The 19,532-nt window shown below is 48.0% G+C and overlaps 2 protein-coding genes across 6 annotated transcripts in view; one reads left to right on the plus strand and one right to left on the minus strand.

The window, feature by feature from the left end:
* LOC139226625 (putative leucine-rich repeat-containing protein DDB_G0290503) overlaps window positions 1–5,371 on the minus strand; it is a 465,741-nt gene extending 460,370 nt beyond the window's left edge. Inside the window, exon 1 of one of the 2 annotated variants that reach the window (XM_070857512.1) lies at window positions 5,214–5,371. The gene's annotated coding sequence lies outside the window, so the exon portion shown is untranslated. Of the gene's footprint in view, window positions 1–793; window positions 874–5,213 lie in introns of those variants that run through there. The other variant, XM_070857513.1, reaches the window with a different exon arrangement.
* LOC139226628 (protein phosphatase 1 regulatory subunit 7-like) overlaps window positions 5,354–19,532 on the plus strand; it is a 105,712-nt gene continuing 91,533 nt past the window's right edge. For all 4 annotated transcript variants that reach the window (XM_070857520.1, XM_070857519.1, XM_070857521.1 and 1 more), the window contains exon 1: window positions 5,354–5,541. In XM_070857520.1, coding sequence (XP_070713621.1) covers window positions 5,510–5,541 — 32 coding nt within the window. In that variant the 5' untranslated portion in view covers window positions 5,354–5,509. The remainder of the gene's footprint in view (window positions 5,542–19,532) is intronic.

Below are 19,532 nucleotides of genomic sequence, written 5' to 3' on the forward strand. Positions count from 1 at the left end.
AGATGGCCTACTCCTGTTCCTAATTCTTATGTTCTTATGTTGATTCTTAACTGTCCTCTGCAGTTGGGTAGCAAGCCACTAAATTGTCGCAACACCTTCTCATCGCAACGAAGAATAAAAGGAAAAAAGATTTATACAGCAGTTATACAGTGCCTTCCATGACCTCAGGACCTCCCAAAGCACTTTACAGCCAACGAAGTACTTTTGGAGTGTAGTCACTGTTGTAACGTGGGAAACGTGGCAGCCAATTTGCGCACAGCAAGCTCCCACACACAGCAGTGTGATAAAGACAATATAATCTGTTTTTGTTATGTTGATTGAGGGATAATTATTGGCCGGGACACTGGGGATAACTCCCCTGCTCTTCTTCAAGATAGTGCCATGGGATATTTTACATCCACTTGAGAGGGTGGACGGGGCTTTGGTTTAACACCTCAGCCGAAAGACAGTGCAGCACTCAATCAGAACTACGGTGGAGTGTCAGCTTCGAATTCTGTGACAATAAAATGCTAGCCTTGCCAGCGACGCCCACATGCCAAGAATGAATTGAAAAAAAAATCCATATTGTTGGAGTCAGCAACAGAAAATGTCAACATTCAGAGGGAGAGAGCAGCCTTGACGAGAGGGCGCCCAAGGCCCACACCATTCATTGTAATGTTAAATGGTAGTTTCCACTTCAACATTTTTTAATTTTAAAATATAAATGGTGGTGGCTGATGAATTCCACAGGGGAAGTAACCTGGAGGCATGACTGCGCTTCATTGTGTGAATGAGCTGAATAGCCATCACTAACCTTGTATATTTCAACAAACTTGAATTCAGCTGTACATCCTTCACACTAACAGACTTGACAACTTATCCAGGGCAGCTTTCCTGGTGATGTCAGCAGCAGCATTCACCATATAAACAGAATTATTTTAAAAAATCGTTAGTGATCACCACCATTGTACATTGCAACAGAGAGTTGAAAATGTCAGCTCAGAGGCAAACAAAGATATTCTGTGTACCTACATACATTGTCCAAGGGCAGCCTATTATATGCTTTGATGTATATCATCATCATCATTGGCAGTCTTTCGAATCGAGGATGACTTGCTTCCACGCCAAAATGTTCACAGGTGTTTCAATGAAGGACCTAATATTCCAGGTCACGAACTAAATCTTGAAGGGTGGAAGATGCCTGTGCATGGATTTTTTTAATGTGTGGTGGCCGTTGCACACCAGCCACCACACGGGCTTGACAGAGCTAGGTCTTGGTCCAGTGGCAAGGGTTATCCAAGACGACTGGAGATCAGCTCTGCTGCACGGACCTAGTGCACACACATATTGCAGTGTGGGCTGGCCCATGCTGTCCCTGGGCCCTCGTCTCTTCTGGGCCCCGAACTCACGTATAAGCCATTAAAGTATACATCACGAACTGATGTATAAATCATGCAGCAAAATGCAAAAACAAGTGAAGAGCAAACCTATCAGATTTACATTTATACCTGTTGTCACATTGCAAATTAAAAAAAAAATTATTGGGGTATGGGCATCACTAGCAAGACCGGTATTTATTGCCCATCCCTAATTGTCCTTGAGAAGGTGGTGGTGAGCCACCTTCTTGAACCGCTGCAGTCCGTGTGGTGAAGGTGCTCCCAAAGTGCTGTTCAGGAAGGAGTTCCAGGATTTTGACCCAGTGACAATGAAGGAACAGCGATGTATTTCTAAGTCAGGATTGTGTGTGAATTAGAGAGGAACTTGGAGGTGGTGGTGTTTCCATGCGCCTGCTGATTTGTTAAACTCTCTACTTATTGTTATTGTTACACGTAATTGTTTTGCGATGGAGAATGCAACTTGATCGTAAGGGGTCTGTATAGGAAATTCTATCTATCCAAGGTTGCAAAGCACAGGTCTTGAATATGCTCAACAACTGAGCCTCCACAGCCCTCTGGGGTAGAGAATTTCAAAGATTCACCACCCTCTGAGTGAATAAATTTCTCATCTAAGTCCTAAGTGACCGCCTCCTTATTCTGAGACTGTGACCCTTGGTTCTAGACTCCCCCAGCCAGGAGAAACATCCTCCCTGCATCTACCCTGTCAAGCCCTGTAAGAATTTAGTATGTTTTAATTAGATCACCTCTCGTTCTTCTAAACGTAGAAACATAGAAAATAGGTGCAGGAGTAGGCCATTCGGCCCTTCTAGCCTGCACCGCCATTCAATGAGTTCATGGCTGAACATTCAACTTCAGTACCCCATTCCTGCTTTCTCGCCATACCCCTTGATCCTCCTAGTAGTAAGGACCTCATCTAACTCCTTTTTGAATATATTTAGTGAACCCTAGAGAATATAGGCCTAGTCTGCTCAATCTCTCCTCATAGGACAATCCCCCCATCCCAGGAATCATAGTTTATGGTTGTTTACACAGGTGTAGTGCACTGTCAAAAATATAGTTTTTATTAAGGTTATTTTAGAAAAGGTACAGAAAGAAACAGGAAATGCATGGCACATCGATTGGCACCCGAGAGATAAAGGATAGATTAACCTTTCACGCATGGCCCTTCATCAGACTCACCACTTTTCAATAAAAGATGTGTGGTGCTAAAGTATTCTCTCCCCCAAAAGGCTGCCATTGGTGGGTCAATTGAAATTTTCAAGACTGAGATCGACAGCTTTTTATTAGGTAAGGGTATCAAGGGATATGAATCACAGGCAGGTAAATGGAGTTGAGCTACAGATCAGCCAATGGTGCAACAGGCTCGAGGGACTGAATGGCCTACTCCTGTTCCTATGTTTAAGATTGCTCTGAAAATTCACTTCAAAGTGGATACAAATGCTGAATCTTACCTAAGCATGTGACCGAATGGTGGTGCTGTCCGAACAACAGATTGTAAGTGAGTAATAAAATGCATCGATACACAAAGTCCAGCTCAAAACCTTTGTTGCTCTATCTCATTGACATTATCATTAGACATGATTACATACAGCAGAGATTCACACAGATGATGCCAGGGATGGGAAAATAGTTGAGAGATTTCACATACTGGGACTATTCCCACTGGAGCAGAGAAGGATAAAAGGAGATTTAATAGCAGTTTTTAAAAACTGAAAGAACGGAAATTGCGATTTGCTGTATGCTCCCTATAGCTTTAATGTTCTTTCTATAATAATGCTTCCAACTGTGGTGTAAACAATTAGTGCCCTGACCTGCGAGGAAACACCTGCTGCAGGTCGGGGGTATAAGAGGAGAAGCCACTTAAAGATACAGCACGAGCCGCTCCAGGAGGGCGACTGGGTGACGTCACTAAAACCCAGGTCGCCGATTGGAGCGTGGGCAGGAACTTCGACGGGGCCCAGGTACAGCAGAGGTGCGGCGAATGACCGGGCAGAGGAACGGAGAGAGATCGGGGCCAGAAGAGGCGAGGGCCCAGGGGAAGCACGGGCTAGCCCACACTGCGATATGTGTGCAGAGCAGGTCTTCAGTCGTCTTGGTTAACCTTGCCACTGGACCCAAACCTAGCTCTGACAAGCCCGTATGGTGGCTGGTGTGCAACGGCCACCACACGTTAAAAAAATCCACCCACAGGCATCTTCCACCCTTCAAGATGTAGGTCGGGATCTGGAATATTAGGTCCTTCATTGAAACACCTGTGAACTCATCCCTTTTTGGTGTGGAGGCGGGTCATCCTCGATGTGAGGGACTGCCTAAGAAGAAAAGACATGATTAGGCATCAGGAAGGTCACACAGGTTAATGGGACATTGTTGCTGAGAATTGTCAAAAATAAAGGCATGTGCAATGATGGGATAAGAAAAGGAAATATTGCAAACACAGTCCACACTATTTGCTGCTTTATCGGCTGCAGAAGTCGATGGCAAAACAATGTGGGTTTCAAGTAGAGCATTCCAGAGCTGTCACCATCAGGGAACTGTGAAAGTTATGACAAGAATCACAGATTGCAAATTTGATCTAACATATGGTGTGTTTATTTTATTTACTCCTGCCAATTTTCCTCCTCCTTCTCTCTCAAAGGTGTTGACTTCTGCCAGGATACAGTTTCAATGGCGTGGGCCACCTTCTGGTACTTTTGGCCCGAGTAGCCATTCTTTAAATGTGAAGCTAGATCCAGAAGGTAATTACATGCAAGCCCCTTGACCTGGGTGTGTCGACATTAGCTAAGTCCAATTCTGTTCTCTACCATATACGTCCACAACACTGCCGGCAGCATCATCATCATCATAGGCAGTCCCTCGAAACGAGGATGATTTGCTTCCACGCCTAAAATAGGATGAGTTCACAGGTGTTTCGAATGAAGAACCCGAACTACATCCTCAAGGGTGGAAGATGCCTGTACATGGATTTTTTTAACGTGTGGTGGCCGTTGCACACCAGCCACCACATGGGCTTGACAGAGCTAGGTCTTGGTCCAGTGACAAGAATTACCCAAGACAACTGGAGACCAGCTCTGCTACATGGGCCTAGTGTGCACACATATCGCAGTGTGGGCTGGTCCATGCTGCTCCTGGGCTCCTGGCCCCAAACTCACACTTCCCCTGGGCCCCGATCACATCCCTCCACAGTCTCTCACAGCTCCTTCGCCCCGATCTCGTCGCTCCTGCTGCCGCCAGCAGAAGTTTACTGAATTGCAATCGAGAATCCTGCATGATTTCCTGCTCTTTGCCTTAAAGGTGCTGAGGCCAATCATGGCACCCCCATGCCACCATGACTGAGATCAGCAAACTCAGTGCAGACTCGAAAATCAAACCTGGGACCTTCCTGGTCCATAGAGCTCAGGTACAAACAGAAAATGCTGCAAATACTCAGCAGGTCAAGCAGCATCTGTGGAGAAAGAACCAGAGTTGACATTTCAGCTCGATGGCCTTTCATCAGTTCTGCGACTAATTAGCTCCTGGATCTCCTGGTCATTCTCGTCAAACCAGTCTTGGTGTTTCCTGGTCGAGTGACCGAGTGTCTCTTCGCAGGTGCTGATTATGCAGGCCTTGAGGACAGACCAAGTGCTGTGGACACTCTGCGTCTCGGGGTCAACAGGAGCTTTGAGCCAATTGCCCCATTTGGTAAAGCTGAAGCAACCCCCTCACCTGCCCGCTCCCCTCCTCACCGGCTGCCCAAAGATCAGGAGTGTGGGACTGAATTGCATGGCTCGGATACAAACTGGCTTTAACAACTGAGCCACCCATGGAAGGCTTAGAATCATGTTTTTTTTAGTTACTTACATTATAAATCATTGTTCAAACATAATGCATTGTGCACATATTACAGTGACAGTGCATGCTTCAATTCGGGGATAGTTGGCAATTGCGCTGATCCTGTAGCTCCCCCACACCCTGAGGTTATTCTTCGGCTGCGGGCCAGGGCTGGCGCTCAATGCGCGTGAGCACCCCGGTCCGCGGCTGGTGGCGCGTGTCCCGGGAGCGGTTGCTAGGGACGCGGCTCCGTCACTCGGCAACAGCAGGGCCCTGGTTCCAGCGGCAGCCCGCGGGTTCACAGCCGATAGGCCCGGCCTCGGCTAATGGCGAAGTGTGGAGAATCGGCGGCCGTCGGGTAAGGCACTGTGTCCCTAGGCCCTGGTATCGTGTCCCGGGGGCCCTGGTGTCGTGTCCCGGGTCCGGGTATCGTGTCCCGGGGCCTTGTATCGTGTCCCGGGGGCCCTGGTATCGTGTCCTAGGCCCTGGTATTGTGTCCTGGGGCATAGAAAATAGTTGCAGGAGTAGGCTATTCGGCCCTTTGAGCCTGCACCATTCAATAGCATGGCCGATCATTTCCTCAGTACCCCTTTCCTGCTTTCTCTCCATACCCTTGATCCCTTTGGCCGTAAGGGCCATATCTAACTCCCTCTTGAATATATCTAATGAACTGGCATCAACAACTCTCTACGGCAGGGAATTCCACAGGTTAACAACTCTCTGATTGAAGAAGTTTCTCCTCATCTCAGTCCTAAATGGCCTACCCCTTAACCTAAGACTGTGTCCCCTGGTTCTGGACTTCCCCAACATTGGGAACATTCTACCCGCATCTAACCTGTTCCGTCCCGTCAGAATCTTATTTGTTTCTATGAGATCCCCCCTCATCCTTCTAAACTCCAATGTATAAAGGCCCAACTGATCCAGTCTCTCCTCATATGTCAGTCCAGCCATCCCGGGAATCAGTCTGGTGAACCTTCGCTGCACTCCATCAATAGCAAGAACATCCTTCCTCAGATTAGGAGACCAAAACTGAACACAATATTCCAGATGAGGCCTCACCAAGGCCCTGTACAACTGCAGTAAGATCTCCCTGCTCCTATATTCAAATCCCCTGGCTATGAAGGCCAGCATACCATTTGCCGCCTTCACCGCCTGCTGTACCTGAATGCCAACTTTCAGTGACTGATGAACCATGACACCCAGGTCTCGTTGCACCTCCCATTTTTCTAATCTGCTGCCATTCAGATAATATTCTGTCTTCGCGTTTTTGCCCCCAAAGTGGATAACCTCACATTTATCCACATTATACTGCATCTGCCATATATTTGCCCACTCACCTAACCTGTCCAAGTCACCCTGCAGCCTCTTAGCGTCCCCCTCACAGCTCACACCACCACCCAGTTTAGTGTCATCTACAAACTTGGAGATATTACACTCAATTCCTTCATCTAAATCATTGATATGTACTGTAAAGAACTGGGGTCCCAGCACTGAGCCCTGCGGCATTCCATTAGTCACTGCCTGCCATTCTGAAAACGACCCGTTTATCCCGACTCTCTGCTTCCTGTCTGTCAACCAGTTCTCTATCCACGTCATTATATTACCCCCAATACCATGTGCTTTGATTTTGCACACCAATCTCTTGTTTGGGACCTTGTCAAAAGCCTTTTGAAAGTCCAAATACACCACATCCACTGGTTCTCCCTTGTCCACTCTACTAGTTACATCCTCAAAAAATTCCAGAAGATTTGTCAAGCATGATTTCCCTTTCATAAATCCATGCTGATTTGGACCGATCCTGTCACTGCTTTTCAAATGCGCTGCTATTTCATCTTTAATAATTGATTCCAACATTTTCCCCACTACTGATGTCAGGCTAACTGGTCTATAATTACCCGCTTTCTCTCTTCCTCCCTTTTTAAAAAGTGGTGTTACATTAGCTACCCTCTACTCCATAGGAACTGACCCAGAGTTGATAGAGTGTTGGAAAATGATCACCAATGCATCCACTATTTCTAGCCGTGGGGCCCTGGCGTCGTGTCCCCGGGGCCCTAGCGTCGTGTCCCGCGGCCCTGGTATTGTGACTGGTTCCCCACAGTAAATGGAGGCAACTTGTCAAATGCAGCTTTAAAGTGAGACTCGGTTTAATGGTGTACGGTTGTCGCATCATCAACATTTGGCATTTACAACAGATCCGTGAACCAACCCGTGGCTGGTTTCTACATTCTGTTTAACATGAAGTGTTGTTTTCAGGCTACAAAGGAGGTGCATGTTTTGAACCCTGGTCCTACACTGACTCAGTTCATCTTAGTTTCTCAATTAATAATAAAAAATAACTTGCATTTATATAGTGCCTTTCACCACCTCATGACGTCCCAAAATGTTTTACAGCCAATAAAGTACTTTTTGAAGTGTAGTCACACTTGTAATGTAGGAAACGCAGCAACCAATCTGCGGACAGCAAGGTCCCACAAACACCAAGGATACATATTGGCCAGTACACTGGAGATAACCCCGGCTTTTCTTCGAAAATGCCTTGGGATCTATTACTTCCACCCAAGATGGCAGACAGGACTTTGGTTTAAAGTCTCATCTGAAAGACGGCTTCTCCGACAGTGCAGCACTCCCTCAGTTCTGCCCCTCCGACAGTGCAGCACTCCCTCAATACTGCACTGGAGTGTCAGCTTTGATTATTGTACTCAAGTTCCTGGAGTGGAACATGAACCCACAACCTTCTGACTGAGATGTGAGAGTGTTACCAGTCAAGCAAGGCTAACACCTATATAAGTTAGTTCATCAGAAATATTACTTTAAATTCCAAGGGTAAGAGATTCTCAAGGAGATTCCAAGGTTCTTAGATTCACACAAAGGCTGATCAATGTATGGAATAGACTCCTAGGAGAATAGTGCAGGTGGAAACCCTGGAATCGTTTGAGAAACAATGACTTGCATTTATAAAGTGCCTTTAACTTAGTAAAATGTCCCAAGGTGCTTCACAGGTGCGTTCTAAAACAAAATTTGACATCAAGCCACATGAGGAGATAGAAGGTAGAGAGGCGGAGAGGTTCAGGGAGGGAATTCCAGAGCTTAGGGTCTTGGCAGCTGAAGCCACGACCACCAGTGGTGGAGAGATTAAAATTGGGCATGCTCAAGAGGCCAGAAATAGAGAAGCGCAGATAACTGTGCTATAATGGGACTCTCAAGATCTCTCTGGATGAATGAATTAAGATGAGCTCAATGAGCTTCCTCATGTGATTATATGATCTGAATCATACAGTCCAGGAAGGCAGCAGGTTTGGATCCTTGGCCTGTGCTGAGTAAGCTGATCTCTGCCGGGTAGAACAATATGGGGTGGAAATTCGGTTGTCTAGCCTCAGTTAACATTTTATTTTTTTAGCATCCCTCAAACAACCCCCAAAACCCCACACCCACAAATAAAACAAAATGGAGCAACCGCCCCTTCAAAGTGCACAACAGATCATTATACTGCAGAACATATGTACAGAGGTCCCATGGGGACACATTTGCTCAGTGTGTCTTGGGCTGGCATTTTCCACCCCCTGCTTCCCTCGCCTCCTGCTCCTCCTCAATGTGGCCCAGTGCCTGCAGCAAGGCCATTTGAGCAAGGCTGGCCAGTATCTGAGGGAGACAGGACAGATGGCCTATAGTGATGCCCTGAACCAGGTGTTGGCCTGGAAGGCCCGACTGCTAATTGCACCACCTCAGGATGGGCGGCAGCAGTGTCGGATGGCTGGGGTGCAGACCGTGGCGGGTGCAAAGACTGACTGGCAGCGGAGGGAGCTGGAATGCCGCCACCGTGAGGAAGGACAGCACCTTCCATTTCCAGTGGCACACTGCCACTCCTCTGGGGCGGAGCCAGAGCATCGGGAGCAATATATGCAACCACAGATTGCTGACCTGCTGCAGCACTGTCTGTTCCCCGTCCGACTGTGGGGATGACAGAGAGGATAGCGGCAGACACTGCTTGCATGGCAGCACTCTGAGACTGCATAAGCGCAGCCTGCACTTGAAACGCTGCAGCCTGAGAGTGCATGCCAGCAATCAGTGCCTGCATGACATCACAAAGACCTTGCGTGGCTTTGGCCTGTGATGTCATAGCTGCTGCCACGTCAGCCATGGCACGCGCTATAACCGGTTTAGCCGGGCAAGGATGGCTCAGTGGACTGTTGAGATGCATGGGCAATGCTTGAGGCGGCCTCCGCCATACTCACAGTGAGTGCATCCACACTGCGCACCCTCCCTAATGCACCCATAAGCCCACGGTGCATCTACATGTACTCCCTGCATATAGCCTCACAATCCAGGTCCTCATCTGCCTGACTGTGAGCAGGATTCTTGGGCCGAGAGGATAGCTGGATCCTGAGCTTCCCCTCACGCTGCGCGTTGCTGCAGGCCACTGGGGCCAGGAGCGTCAGGATCAACAAGCCCCAGGAACGTGGTGGTGTCCCCACTCACTGGCACTGAGGACGGGTCCCGCTCTGTGGCCACATACATGTCTCCATGTCCTCCTCATCTTCCCCCTCGTGTGATGATGGCGGCTGACGGGCAGGCTGCGGTTCATCTGGCTCATCTGTAAGCACAAAGCAACACAAGTGTGGGTAGCAGTTGTGGGGGGGTGGGGGGGAGGGAAGGAATCGTTATTTTGGAGGTACATGTTTAAGGAATATGGGCTCAAGGATCAGGGGTCTCAGAAAACGAACATCTCATTCACAAACTGTCACTGTCGAGCGTGGGCTCTGCCTCGCCGGCCGCCGCCACCCCAACTGGTGTGCCCATAAGGGCGGTCACTTGCTCCTCAACCGCGGTGAGGTCCTGGAAGTATAGCTCTCCTCCTCCCGTCCACTCCTGCGCTCGCCCGGGCGAGTTTAGCCTGAAATAACCAAAACGCGGCGTTGTCAGTGGGTCTGTAGCTACTCGTGTGCCACATGTGTCTGCAGTAAGTGACTTACTACTAATGTCGCGAGGTGTGAATCTCTGCATCTTAGCCTGCGTGACAGATCACAGTGGATGTGTCAAAGGTGGGATTTGGGGATAAAGAGCTACGAGTAAGTATGAGGCTGAAGGCCTGTCACCGCATATGGAGAGTTAAAAGGTGCTGGTGGGTGTCCTCAGGCTGAGTCGGGAGCTAGAAGGTGAGAGCCGCTTGGATGGGCGGGGCATGTCTGGTGAAGTGATACAGAGCTTTTAGGATATCTCCAGCAACGAGGAGCATGGCCTGGTACACATAGAGAAGGAGTGGGCAGTGTAAAGCCTTTACATTGTGTAAGACAGTGAGGCTCATATGAACGCATTGCAAGGTTATTGCAAGGAAATGGGCAGGCTTTCTTTTTTATAAATCAACACAAAAATAATCTTGAAATCTAATTGAAGAGTTCTTGCATTATTTCAATTTGCTTTTGTTCAAGTTTGGGTAGAGATGGAGGCTTCAGTTTCTGAAGCAATAAAGGAAGTAAATACTGGCAACTTTATCTTGACAATGCAGAGTTCTTTGAACATTCTGTGCACACACTGCAGTCGGGACAAGGTTTGCTGGGGAAAGCATGGTGGGTGACATTTCCAGATGATGTTTTTGATTGGGACAGCACTGACCATTGTGCCCCCCCCTCCCCATCTCTTGCACTATATAAAGGCCACAGCCTGTCAGAGTGACAAAGTACTTTTCATCAACGTTCTTCACATCTGTGTTCTTGTAGTTTATCAGTCATGAGTTGTTGAGATTTAATTTGTTAATAGTATTTTTTGATTTGTTAATTATACATTGTTTTTGAAAATTTCTTCAATTCAATTTTAATTGTTTATAGACAGATTTTCAAATTTAATTTTTCTTCAAAAATATGGTCAACAACACTCGGTGCAGTTGCTTGGGGAATAGCCACCGATCATAGAATCATAACAGCACGGAAGAAGGCCATTCGGCCCATTGAGCCTGTGCCGGTTTGCCGCAAGAGCACCTCACCTCGTCCCACTCCCCCGCCCTTTCCCCATAGCCCTGCAACTGTTTTCTTTCAGTTACTTATCAACTCCCTTTTGAAAGCGGTGATTGAGTCTGCCTCCACCACCCTTTCAGGCAGTGTATTCCAGATCCTAACCAGTCGCTGTGTAAAAATGTTTTTTTTCTTATGTTGCCTTTGGTTCTTTTGCCAATCACCTTCTTTTACCAAAATGTATCACTTCGCACTTTTCTGCATTAAATTTGCATTAAATGGGTGTCCGCCCATTCCACCAGCCTGTCTATATCCTCTTGAAGTCTATCACTCCCCTCCTCACTGTTCACTATTCTTCCAAGTTTTGTGTCATCTGCAAATTTTGAAATTGTTCCCGGTACACCCACATCCAAGTCATTAATTTATATCAAGAAAAGCAGTGGTCCCAGTACCGACCCCTGAGGAACACCACTGTATACCTTCCTCCAGTCCGAAAAACAACCATTCACCACTACTCTCTGTTTTCTGTCACTTCGCCAATTCTGTATCCATGCTGTCACTGTCCCTTTTATTCCATGGGCTTCAACTTTTCTGGCAAGCCTATTATGTGGTACTTTGTCGAACGCCTTTGGAAATCCACAATACAACCAATAGTTGCATTAATCTGCACAAACTGTTGCAACCAATGTTAACTGTTCCAGTTGATGCCTATTGATATCGATTATTTTCGACCTGTCTCAATCTAATAGTTTGCAAAATATCTACTTTGAGCCATCAGTAAGGTTTCAAACACTGCATAAATTGTAGCAGGCCAAAAAGATCGAGCAAGCTGAGTGTTTGGATGTTTGTTCACACTACGTGTGTATTTCCATTTTTGTTTTTTTATATATTAAAGTATTGTACAGTTACTATGGCCCTGTATTGTGCTCAGAGCCATGTATTGTGGTCGGGATCATGTACTGTGACCGGGGCTTGGGGCTTTGTATTGGGCCCGGGTGCCTGTTTTGTGGCTTGGGCCCTATATTGTGAACAGGGTCAGAAGAATTTGGTTGTTTATTCACATCACGTGTATTCCTGTTTTTGTTTGTTTTAATTAAAGTTGTACAGTTTTGAGTTTCCTGATGGCGTTGCGAGTAAATGCATTAGCTGATATAACTGAGCGATACAGAGCAAGAACATCCCAGGTTTGCCCCCCACCCTCCCCCTGGTCTGTGCTGTGTTAGCCGATTTCAATTGGGTTACAGTTGAGATGCCTCAATTCATCTTCTAGCTGCTGAGTTAGAATGGGGAGAAAATCAGCCAGGAATCTCATTCCTGTTGGCTCTCCAGTGATTCTTGCTGGAAAGTGTGGATATCGGGTAAGGACAGAACCATACTTAGTTATGATGCCCTTTGCAGTCAACTAGCCTGAGGAGACTCCCTGTGTAAGCCCACTCTAATATTTTGGAAATTCTGCCTATATAGCCTGGAAAGATTTTTGTTTCAATTCATGTTATGCCATAGATAGAAAGGGTAGATTTAGCTACAACTTGCTCTGTCCACTCCACGCACCGACCTGGTATTGTAGTGTTTCCAGGAACGGTTCAGCTTCCTCTCTTTGGGCTAGGAAGTCTTAAAAGGCAAAAATGTAACAAAGGGTTAACTCCCAGTGATACATAAATCCTTTAACATTCCAATTAGGCTGGTTCCCAGGTACAGACACCAGGTGGGCCCAATATCAAATTGTTTACTTTTGCATGTTACATTACCTTTGAGACAATGGTGTCTGTTAAGGTGTGGTCCTAGGTATTTCTAGTCATTGAGATAGAATGGGTTTACATTCATTGTGCATGTCAGGGGGCTTGACTGAATAAGACATACAGGTGCCACAAACCCCCACATCAAGGGTACAGCATTTAATTCAAGATGGTAACTTTGATGGGTAGCTTGGCGAGTCAGTCCTCTTTCAGCCATTTCTTGATATCACGTGTAATGAATCGGATTGGCTGAAGACTGGCTTCTGTGATGGTGAGGACCTCAGGAGGAGATTGATATGGATCATTCACTCGGCACTTCTGGCAGAAGTTGGTTGCAAACGCTTTAGCCTTGGCTTTTGCACTCGCATGCTGGGCTCCGCCATCATTGAGGATGGGGATATTCATGGAGCCTCTTGGGCTCCTCCCTTTCGTTGTTTAATTGTCCGCCACCATGACATGATATCAAGAAACGGCTGAGCGCACTGGATACAGCAAAGGTTATGGGCCCCAACAACATCCCGATTGTTGTGCTGAAGACTTATACTCCAGAACGAGCCGTTCCTCTAGCCAAGCTGTTCCAGTACAGCTACAACACTGGCATCTACCCGACAATGTGGAAAACTGCCCAGGTATGTCATGTCCACTAAAAGCAGGACAAAACCAATCTGGCCAATTACTGCCCCCTCAGTCTACTCTCAATCATCAGCAAAGTGATTGAAGGTGTCATTGACAGTGCTATCAAGCGGCACTTACCAATAACCTGCTCACCGATGCCCAGTTTGGGTTCCGCCAGGACCACTCAGCTCCAGACCTCATTACAGCCTTGATCCAAACATGGACAAAAGAGCTGAATTTCAGAGGTGAGGTGACTGCCCTTGACATCAAGGCAGCATTTGATCGAGTGTGGCATCAAGGAGCCCGAGTAAAATTGAAGTCAATGAAAATCGGGGGGGAAACTCTCCACTGGCTGGAGTCATACCTAGCACAAAGGAAGATGATTGTGGTGGTTGGAGGCCAATCCTCACAGCCCCAGAACATCGTTGCAGGAGTTCCTCAGGGCAGTGTCCTAGGCCCAACCATCTTCAGCTGCTTCATCAATGACCTTCCCTCCATCATAAGGTCAGTGTCCCCTCCCCTCAGTACAGATTCACACGAGGCATGTAGTGAAATCAAGGTCACTCTGGACCTGCACCTTTATTTCACAGCTCTGGAATGCTGCACTTGCCTGAGACCTGTCCTGATGTACCTGACTCTTGCAAGTGCACCCCTGGTGGTAAGGTATGCTGGTGGTTACAGGCCATATCTTATTACAGTCATGTATAGCATGTTAGGATACAGTTACTGGTATATATAATAATGTAAGATACATGACATCACCCTCCCTCAAGGTCTTATTGTCCTTATAGGTTCAGTCTCTCAGGTGGTCTACACTCTCGCGTGGAGCATCTGAGTGGTTCAGTTGTTTGCCTTGGTGTCTGTTTTTCTTTGGGTATGGTTGCTGGTATCTCGCCTGGGCTGTCTGTTTCAATTGGTGTGATTGTTGTTGACTCGCCTGGGCTGTCTGTTGGGATTGCCCTTTCCTCAGGTTGTTCCCTCTGTCTGTCCACCAGGTGTGGTGCGAGTTCCACATTGTAGTCTGCCTCTGGTTCCGCAGTGTTGTTGGTAAATCTGCTTTTGACTTGGTCTACATGCCTCCGGCAGGTTTTGCCATTGTCCATTTGCACTACCAGTAGCCTGTTTCCTTCCTTGCCCATTACTGTCCCTGCAAGCCATTTGGGACTCCTGCCATAGTTTAGTACAAACACTTTGTCCCCTATCTCATTCCATCTCCCCCTCGAATTTCTGTCATGGTACTCAGTCAGCTTGCGGCGCTTTGCCTCAACGATTTCGTGCATGTCTGGGAGGATTAATGATAGCCTTGTTTTTAAAGTCCTTTTCATCAACAATTGCGTGGGGGGGATCCCAGTCAATGAGTGCGGACGAGATCTGTATGCCAGCAGCAGTCACGACAGGCGACCCTGCAGCGTGGGACCTTGGATTTTAAGCATGCCTTGTTTAATGATTTGCACTGCTCTCTCCGCCTGGCCGTTGGAGGCCGGCTTGAACAGTGCCGTCTTGACGTGATTTATGCCGTGGTCAATTATAAAATCTTGGAATTCTGCGCTGGTGAAGCACGGACTATTGTCACTGACCAATATGTCAGGGATTCCGTGCGTTGCAAACATGGTTGCGAGGCTCTCCACAGTGGTGGAGGTTGTGCTCAAGTTCAAAATGGTGCATTCGATCCACTTTGAAAATGCATCTACAACTACGAGGAACATTTTGCCCATGAATGGGCCCACATAGTCTACGTGCACCCGCGACCACGGTTTGGTAGGCCAGGGCCAGGGGCTCAGGGGAGCCTCCCTGGGGGCATTGCTGAGTTGGGCACAAATGGTGCACCTTCGGACGCAGAGCTCCAAGTCTGCGTCAATACCAGGCCACCAGACATGGGATCTGGCTATGGCCTTCATGAGAACGATCCCCGGGTGCTCACGGTGGAGCTCCCGGACAAATGCCTCTCTGCCTCGCAGAGGCATGACTACTCGGCTGCCCCACATCAGGCAGCCTGCTTGTAGTGATAGCTGATGCATGCGCCTGTGAAAGGGTTTTAATTCCTCGGGGCAGGCATCGCGAGCCTCTGCCCAGTCACCGGTTAGGACACATCTTTTTACTAAGGATAACGTGGGGTCGCTGGACGTCCAGGCTCTGATTTGACAAGCGGTCATGGGCGAACCTGTGGGCTCAAAGGCATTGATTGCCATGACTATCTCACAGTCCTGTTCGTCAGACCCTTCCATGGTCGCCAGGGGTAGCCTGCTAAGCGCGTCGGCACAGTTGTCTGTGCCTGGTCTGTGCCTTATGGTATAGTCGTAGGACGCCAGCATGAGTGCCCACTGTTGAATTCGCGCCGAGGCGTTGGCGTTTATTGCTTTGCTCTCGGATAGGAGGGATGTGAGGGGCTTGTGGTCGGTTTCTAATGCGAACTTGGCCCCGAAAAGGTATTGGTGCATCTTTTTGACACCGTACACGCACGCGAGCGCCTCCTTCTCTACCATTCCGTACCCGCGCTCCGCCCGCGAAAGTGACCTGGAGGCATAAGCTATGGGTTATAATTTGCCCGCACTATTGACATATTGCAAAACGTACCCGACTCCATACGCTGACATATCGCATGTGAGAACTAGCTTTTTGCCTGGATCAAAGAAAGTCAAAACACTGTTGGAACACAGAAGGTTGCGTGCCTTATTGAAGGCGCGTTCCTGGGCGTCCCCCCAAAACCAATTGCACCCCTTTCTGAGTAGCACGTGGAGAGGCTCCAGCAGCGTGCTTAAGTTCTGCATAAAGTTCCCAAAGTAATTGAGTAGCCCGAGAAAGGCGCGCAGTTCTGAGACATTCCGGGGCCTGGGTGCCAGGCGAATTGCTTCTGTTTTGGACTCTGTTGGGGGGATTCCATCAGCGGCAATCCTTCTGCCCAAAAATTCAACCTCGGGTGCGAGAAACAGGCACTTGGATTTCTTGACTCGTAGGCCTACCCGATCCAACCGCTTTAGTACTTCCTCCAAATTACGGAGATGGGAGTCGGTGTCCCTGCCCGTGATAAGTATGTTGTCTTGAAATACAACCGTCCCCGGGATGAACTTGAGCAGACTCTCCATGTTGCACTGGAATATGGCAGGTGCCGACCTGATGCCGAATGGGCATCGATTGTACATGAAAAGGCCTCGATGTGTGTTGATGGTGGTGAGTAGCTTGGATTCCTCGGTCAATTCTTGCGTCATATATGCAGATGTGAGGTCTAGATTTGAGAAAAGTTTACCTCCAGCCAATGTGGCAAATAAGTCCTCCGCCCTGGGCAGCGGGTACTGGTCCTGTAGGGAGACTCTGTTTATGGTAGATTTGTAGTCCCCACAGATTCGTACGGATCCATCAGGCTTCATGACTGGGACGATGGGACTTGCCCAGTCGCTAAATTTCACAGGTGATATAATGCCTTCCCGCAGAAGCCTGTCTAGTTCGTGTTCAATCTTTTCCCTCATCACATAGGGTACAGCTCTGGCCTTGAGATGGACCGGCCTAGCATCCTGTGTGATGTAGATTTTGACTTTGGCCCCTTTGAAAGTGCCCACACCTGGCTGAAAGAGATGTTCAAATCGCTTTATAACTGTTGAGCAGGAGATCCGTTCCTCTAATGACATGGCATGGACATCATCCCATTTCCAGTTTAGTTTTGCCAGCCAGCTTCTCCCCAGCAGTGCTGGGGGGTCTCCGGGGACAATCCACAGGGGAAGTCGGTTCACTGTCCCTTTGTGTGTGACAGATTACATGGCGCTGCCGAGGACTTGTACGATTTCTTTGGTATAGGTCCTTAGTTTGGTGTCGACCCTTGTGAGTTTTGGTCTGTCTCTTTTATGTGGCCACAGTTGTTCAAATTGTTGAGCGCCCACGAGAGATTGACTCGCTCCCGTATCTAGCTCCATGTTGACAGGTATCCCGTTGAGTAGGACCCTCATCATTATAGGAGGTGTGCTGTTGTAGGAGCAGCGGTCATTGATCGTGTTGACCCGCTGTACACCGGTGTTCCGGGTACTCTCCCCACCGTCTTCTGGTCCGCTTTTCGATCCATCCGATTCGTATACCAGCCGAGCTGCCGTTTTTTTTGCACATGCGGGCCAAATGCCCTGTATATTCACAGTTCCTGCAAACAGCCTGCTGAAATCAACATCCCCTTGACGAGTGCCCACCCCCGCACCTCCAGCACAGACTGCTTTCATTGTTCCCAAAGAATGAGCTGCGTCTGGCTGATCTCTCTTGAGCTTCTCTCAGTTTGTAGTTGATTGCTCGCATTGTGGGTTGATGAGGTGTGAACGGCCGTTCCTGTGGTCCTTGATGGCTTCTGGCACCACTGCCTGCTGTCGAGAGCTTGTTCTCCCGGTTTTGTCTGTGTGTGAACTTCTTGTTTCGATATTTCGTTAGTTGTCGTACCTGCATTGTAAATCAACCTCGTTTCTTCTTCCCCTACCAAGAATGTCTGTGCAACCAGTGCTGCTGCCTCTAAGGTCAGGTTCTTGGTCCCTATGAGCTTTCGGAATATGCCTGCGTGGCCTATTCCTTCAATGAAAAAGCCTCTCAGCATTTCTCTCCTCAGTTCATCGGAGAACTCACATAAACTAGCCAGTCTCCGAAGTTCCGCCACGAAATCGGGTATGCTCTGGCCCACACAGCGTCTGTGGTTGTAGAACCTGTGTCTGGCCATGTGTAGGCTGCTCGCTGGCTTCAGGTGGTCTCTTACCAGTGTGCTCAATTCTTCAAACGACTTGCTTGCTGGTTTCTCGGGTGGCAGCAGATCCTTCATTAAAGCGTATGTTTTCGAGCCACAGCTGGTCAAGAGATGGGCTCTTCTCTTGTTTGCCTTATCGTCGCCTAACCAGTATTTGGTTACAAAGCTTTGCTGGAGCCTTTCTATAAAGTCCTCCCAATTGTCTACAGCATTGTACTTTTCATCTGATCCGTTGTTCGCCATTCTGTGGATTCTGTAATCCCGTAACTCGTCGCCACTGTAAAGTCCTGTCCCCTCAGTACAGATTCACACGAGGCATGTAGTGAAGTCAAGGTCACTCTGGACCTGCACCTTTATTTCACAGCTCTGGAATGCTGCACTTGCCTGAGACCTGTCCTTATGTACCTGTCTCTTGCAAGTGCACCCCTGGTGGTAAGGTATGATGGTGGTTACAGGTCATATCTTATTACAGTCATGTATAGCATGTTAGGATACAGTTATATATAATAATGTAAGATACATGACAGTCAGAAGTGGAGATATTCGCTGATGATTGCACAGTGTTCAGTGCCACTTGCAACTCCTCAGATAATGGAGTAGTCCATGCCCGCATGCAGCAAGACCAGGATGACATTCAGGCTCGGGCTGATAAGTAGCAAGTAACATTCGTGCCAGGCAATGACTATCTCCAATAAGTGAGAGTCTGACCACCGCCCCTTGACATTCAATGGCATTACCATCGCCGAATCCCCACATCAACATCCTGGGGATATAACCATTGACCATAAACTTAACTGGACCAGCCACATAAATACTGTGGAAACAAGAGCGGGTCAGAAGCTGGGTATTCTGCAGCGAGTGTCTCACCTCCTGACTCCCCAAAGCCTTTCCACCATCTACAAGGCACAAGTCAGGAGTGTGATGGAATACTCTCCACTTGCCTGGATGAGTGCAGTTTTGGTCTCCTAACTTGAGGAAGGACATTCTTGCTATTGAGGGAGTGCAGCGAAGGTTCACCAGACTGATTCCCGGGATGGCGGGACTGACCTATCAAGAAAGATTGGATCAATTGGGCTTGTATTCACTGGAGTTCAGAAGAATGAGAGGGGACCTCATAGAAACGTTTAAAATTCTGACGGGTTTAGACAGGTTAGATGCAGAAAGAATGTTCCCAATGTTGGGGAAGTCCAGAACCAGGGGTCACAGTCTGAGGATAAGGGGTAAGCCATTTAGGACCGAGATGAGGAGAAACTTCTTCACCCAGAGAGTGGTGAACCTGTGGAATTCTCTACCACAGAAAGTAGTTGAGGCCAATTCACTAAATATATTCAAAAGGGAGTTAGATGAA

This window comes from Pristiophorus japonicus, chromosome 16 (genome assembly GCF_044704955.1).
Source record: "Pristiophorus japonicus isolate sPriJap1 chromosome 16, sPriJap1.hap1, whole genome shotgun sequence".
In the NCBI taxonomy this organism is placed as follows: domain Eukaryota; kingdom Metazoa; phylum Chordata; class Chondrichthyes; family Pristiophoridae; genus Pristiophorus; species Pristiophorus japonicus.